Consider the following 6,051-nt stretch of genomic DNA (forward strand, 5'->3'; position numbering starts at 1 on the left):
AGCCAGGATGGTCTCGATCTCCTGACCTCGTGATCCGCCCGTCTCGGCCTCCCAAAGTGCTGGGATTACAGGCTTGAGCCACCGCGCCCGGTCAACATCAGACTCTTTATGATAAATCATCTTTTACTGCTTAAGACAGGTTAAAATGACTTCCTCTCAGCTATAACTATGAAATTCTTACTAACATAATTTTTTGTTTTTGTTTTTTTGAGACAGAATCTCGCTCTGTTGCCCAGGCTCGAGTGCAGTGCTGTGATCCTGGCTTACTGAAACCTCTGCCTCCCGGGTTCAGGGGATTCTCCTGCCTCAGCCTCCTGAGTAGCCGGGATTATAGGCATGTACCACCATGTCTGGCTGATTTTTGTATTTTTAGTAGAGATAGGGTTACACCATGTTGACCAGGCTGGTTTCAGACTCCTGGCCTCAAGCAATCTACCCGCCTCAGCCTCCCAAAATGCTGGGATTACAGGTGCACCACCAAGCCCAGCCCTTACTAATATAACTTTCAATATACATGTGAGACAGATGAAGCCTTGGGAAGTTCAATGACTCACTTGCCCTGTCTCACAGGGAGGCAGTGGCAGATCTGCAAAAAGAGCCCAGGTCTCCTGACTCCCAATCTCAAGATGCATCATAGGTCCAAGTGAAAACAAGTTTTAGAGAAAGGAATCAAAATACAGTACCTCATGGACCACGGAGCCCAGCAGAAAGTCCAGCCTTTGGCACAGCTCCCCAAGATTGGCCAAGCTGCTGGCCCTGTGAGCACCGTCGGGATCTCTCACTCCCCTCAGGAAGGTGTGGATCAAAGGTTCTCGGTACTTTGAGACCATGTCTCCTATAGGAAAAAGGAAGAAATCAAAACCCCTTAAAATAAAATTTCAACTTCTCAAAAAAGGAAGAATGATATTTCCGTGGTTCACTGCATGATGTCCTTTTTTTTTTATTTTTGTTTTTATTTTTTTTGAGACAGGGTCTTGCTGTGTCACCCAGACTGGAGTGCAGTGGCACGATCACAGCTCACTGCAGCCTTGACCTCCCAGGCTCTGGTGATTCTCCCACCTCAGTCTCCCAAGTAGCTGGGACTACAGGTGCATGCCACTATGCCCAGCTAATTTTTGTATTTTTTGTAGAAATGGGGTTTCCCCATGTTGCCCAGGCTGGTCTTGAACTCCTGGGCTCAAGCAATCCACCTGCCTTGGCCTCCCAAAGTGCTGGGATTACAGGAGTGAGTCAACGCGTGTGGCCAGTGTCTTATTCTTTTCAAATGCTTGCGTAACCATTAAAAATCGTGCTCCGGAAGAATATTTCATGTTACGAAAAATATTCATGATGCATGGTTTTGTGAAAAAGCATGTAGAATCTCAATTTTATTCTCAAATGTCTACATATAGAGATAAAATATGTGACGATATTCCCCATAGTGTTACTAGCAGTTATTTTCAGAGAGTCTTATTATAGAAAACGTAAAAATTTTACATATACATACAAAAAATGTATATATCATAAGTATAGCTTAATAAACTTTCACAAACCCAGCCCAACTATAATTAGCCCATGGTCATAACAAATACCAAGTGTGGCCCCCAGGCTGGACCCTAGACCCCAATCATCAGCCTACTTTTCCCTGTTTTACCCCGCTGTCTGCTCGGATAAGCAAACTGAGTGAAAAACAATCAAGGCACTTGGGTCCTGGAGAAAGAGAACTATGATTATTTGATAAATATTTATCGAGAGGCCTAGTATGTGCTAAGCATTGTTCCAGATGCTTGGTATATGCTGCGAAACAAGAGACCATGATTCCTGCCCTTCTGCAGCTTATATTCTAGTGTAAATTATATAGAATGTTAGAAGGTAATACATACTATAGGGGCAAAAAAAGTAAAACAGGTAAGGGAAATAAGGAATAATGGGAATGGTGGCCGACTTCAGGTTTTAAAAAGGTGGTAAAGGTAGGCTTCATTGAGAAGGTTTAACAAAGACATTTAAACAAAGACTGGAAGGTGAGTGTATCAGTCATGTGCATTTCTGGGAGAAGAGCATACCAGGAAGAGGGAATGGCCAGTGTGAAAACCCTATAGAGGAGCACGCCTGGCATGTCTGAGAACACCAAGGAAGCCCCAGATAAGGCTAGAGAAGTAAGGGCAGGGATGGGGAGCTGGGGTAGATCATGAAGGGCCTTGCAGGACACTGCAAGGACTTTAATTTTTTCTCAGAGTAAAATAAGAGGCCTTTGGAGGATTTTGAGCAAAGGAGTGCAAAAAGATCACACTGGCTGCAGTGCTGAGAACACACTGGTGGGCACTGTGTATGTCCAGGGTGGAAGAAGGTCCAAGGTAGAAACCTACTACAGTAAGTGGCTGGAGAGACAATGGTGACTTGAACAGTAGAGGTGGTGATAAGAAGATTCTGCATATATATATATACACACACACACACACACACACATAAACATACATAAATACATATAGAGAGAGGGGGGTGGGTCTTGTTCTGTCACCCAGGCTGGAGTGATCACAGCTCACTGCAGCCTCAATCTTCTGGGCTCAAGTGATCCTCTCACCTCAGCCTCCAGAGTAGCTGGGACCACAGGTGTGTACCATCGCGCCCAACTAATTTTTTGACTTTTTTGTAGAAACAGGGTCTCACTATGTTGCCCAGGCTGGTCTTGAACTCCTAAACTCAAGTGATCCTCCTGCCTCTACCTCCCAAAGTACTGGGATTACTGGTGCGAGCCACTATGTCTAGCCAGACCCTGCATATATTTTGAAGATAGAGCCAACATGACTTCCTGATGACTCCAAGAATGACTTCTAGAATTTTTGCTTTTGAGACTGGGAGGATGAAGTTACTATCAACTGAGATGGTAAAGTCTCTAATTGAGGCAGGAGGAAGGATCAGGGTTCAGTTTTAGACATGTTAAGTAGGTAGTTGAAGATTTATGTGTATAGAGTTCAGGAGAGGTCTGGGCTAGAGATAAATACTTTGGAATCAGTGGAATATAGATTACATTTAAAGCCTTGAGACTATGAGACATGATTACCAAGAGAGGGAGTGTAGGCAGGGAAGAAGACCAAGGGTGAGGCCTGGGCCCTTCAACATTAAGAGGTCTAAGAAGGGAGGAACCAGCAAAGGAGACTGAAAAGGAATAACCAGTCAGGTAGGAGGGAAATTGGAGTAATATCCTAGAAATTAAGGGAGAAAAGTATAACAGAGAGGCAATGATCAACTGCATCAAAAGCTGGTCATACATTGCGTAGAAAGAAGACTAGAAGTTGACAATTAGATTGAGTAAAAATGAAGTCACTGTTGACCTTGACAAGAATGGTCCTGACAGACTGATGGGGGTGAAAGCATGACAAGAGTGGATTTAAGTCAGAATGGGAGAAGAAGAACAGAAAGAAGAGAGATCACTTCAGGAGGCTTTTGGAAAGCAGATCAGAAAAATAGGGTGATAGTCAAGGAAGTGGGGTCAAGAGAAGATTTTTATTTTATTTTATTTTTAATTTAATTTAATTTTATTTTTGAGACAAAGTCTCGCTCTGTCACCCAGGTTGGAGTGCAGTGGTATGATCTTGGCTCACTGCAACCTCTGCCTCCCAGGTTCAAGTGATTCTCTTGCCTCAGCCTCCGAGTAGCTGGGATTATAGGCGCACGCCACCATATCTGGCTAATTTTTGTATTTTAAGTAGAGATGGGATTTCTCCATGTTGGCCAGGCTGGTCTCGAACTCCTGACCTCAGATGATCCACCCACCTTGGCGTCCCAAAGTGCTGTGATTACAGGCATGAGCCACTGTGCCCAGTCTTTATTTTGTTTTTAAAGAGAGTAGAAATAGCAGCATGCTAGGACATTCTGAATTGAATGTCTTTAATGTATGTATTTCTATATATGGAAGCAATGTCTTCCCCCATTGGTGTACCAAGAACCAAGGCTGTTTTGGCTTGATCTTGGTTCTGAGATCCTAATTCCAGAGCCCAAGTATAAAACATTCGCCTTTGGCCCTAAATATATATAATATCTATAAGGTGACAAAATGTTTTCTGAAGCATTTGTTTAAATTCACCCCCCTTTTTTTTTTTTTTTTTTGAGATGAGGTCTTGCTCTGTCACCCAGGCTGAAGTGTAGTGATGCTGTCATAAGTCATTTGCAGCCTCAAACTCCTGGGTCAAGTGATCCTAATGCCTCAGCCTCCCAAGTAGCTGGGAATATAGACACATGCCATTATTCTTGGCTATTTTATTTTACTTTTATTTTTATTTTTTTTTTGAGACAGAGTCTCGCTCTGTCGCCCAGGCTGGAGTGCAGTGGCGTGATCTCCGTTCACTGCAAGCTCTGCCGCCTCCTGGGTTCATGCCATTCTCCTGACTCAGCCTCCCTAGAAGCTGGGACTATAGGCGCCCGCCACCGCGCCCGGCTAATTTTTTTGTATTTTTAGTAGAGACGGTGTTTCACCGTGTTCGCCAGGATGGTCTCGATCTCCCGACCTCGTGATCCGCCCGCGTTGGCCTCCCAGAGTGCTGGGATTACAGGCGTGAGCCACCGCGCCCGGCCTTTATTTTATGTTTTTGCAGAGGCAGAGAATCTCACTTTGTTGCTCAGGCTGGTCTTGCACTCCTGGTTTCAAGTGATCCTCCTGCCTTGGCCTCCCAAGTGCTAGGATTACAAGCATAAAGTCACCTATTTTTAATCACCAAAATGATGACTATATTGATAAATCACTGGCCTGTCCTACCAGGCCCAACTCAAATGCCACTTTTTGTGGAACCTGCCTCTTCCCCTCAGTCAGCTTCACTTAGTCCTCCTTAAAAGTCTCACAATACTTTGTGCTTAAGTCGCTTTGACTTAAATCACATTTGTCACTCATGCTTTGGTTCCTAAATGTTTTAAGCCTGTATCTATTTCTCCCATGAGACTATAAATTCCTTGAGGGTAGAACTTTGACTCCTTCATCTCTGATCCCATCAGGTCTTAGCAGTCTTTGCACATACAGTCATGAGCTGCATAACAATGCTTCAGTCAATAATGGCCTAAATATACAACAGTGGTCCCATCAGATTATAGGGCAGCATACATTTAGAAACCTGATGTGATATTGGCATTGCAGATCAAGTTGGGGAAATAATTAGCATTCAGCAATGGTGCTGGGACATTTTATTTTCTGTATTACAAAATATATGTAAATAAATCATCCAGGTTTGTGTAGGTACATTCTATGATGTTTGTACAATGACAAAATCACCTAATTACACATTTCTCAGAACGTATTCCCATTGTTAAGCAATGCATGACTGTACTAGGTACAGGAAATGGTAATATTGAATTGAATTCATTAATTTATTTAACAAAACATAATTATGTACTAGGTATCATGCTAATATTCTAGGAATACAAGAATTGATGAAAAATTCTTTTTACCCTTTAAGAAGCCCAAAGTAGGCCGGGCACAGTGGCTCACATCTATAATCCTAGCACTTTGGGAGGCTGAGGCGGGAGGATTGCTTGAGCCTGGAGTTCGAGACCAGCCTGGGCAACATAGGGATATTTTGTCTTTACAAAACTAAACTAAACTAAACTAAATTAAAATAAAATAAAATAAGGAGAAAAGAAGATGCCCAAAGTTTAAGGAGTACATATAAACAGATAAGTACTGACAATTATAGAACTGTGTGACAAATGCTGTCACAGAGTCAAGCAGAGGTTGCTCGAAAGCATTATTTTGCTAGTCTCAGTCCCTTGGAAGGAAGAGGGCGAGGAAATTTTTTGTTTTTTTTTCTCGTTTTGGTTTTTGTTTTCCCCTCAAGGTCCAAAACACAACGTACCTTCCATATAGTATAAGAAAAAGAGGCCGGGCGCGGTGGCTCAAGCCTGTAATCCTAGCACTTTGGGAGGCCGAGACGGGTGGATCACGAGGTCATGAGATCGAGACCATCCTGGCTAACACGACGAAACCCCGTCTCTACTAAAAAATACAAAAAAAACTAGCCGGGCGAGGTGGCAGGCGCCTGTAGTCCCAGCTACTCGGGAGGCTGAGGCAGGAGAATGGCGTAAACC

The 6,051-nt window shown here is 43.4% G+C and overlaps 1 protein-coding gene across 1 annotated transcript in view; it reads right to left on the reverse strand.

Moving 5' to 3' along the window:
• TANGO6 (transport and golgi organization 6 homolog (Drosophila)) overlaps window positions 1-6,051 on the reverse strand; it is a 238,985-nt gene that overhangs the window by 5,887 nt on the left and 227,047 nt on the right. The window contains exon 15 of the mRNA XM_011932126.1: window positions 684-835. Within this exon, the coding sequence (XP_011787516.1) occupies window positions 684-835 (152 nt within the window). The remainder of the gene's footprint in view (window positions 1-683; window positions 836-6,051) is intronic.

Source organism: Colobus angolensis, unplaced genomic scaffold, assembly GCF_000951035.1.
Source record: "Colobus angolensis palliatus isolate OR3802 unplaced genomic scaffold, Cang.pa_1.0 Scaffold93, whole genome shotgun sequence".
In the NCBI taxonomy this organism is placed as follows: Eukaryota; Metazoa; Chordata; class Mammalia; order Primates; family Cercopithecidae; genus Colobus; species Colobus angolensis.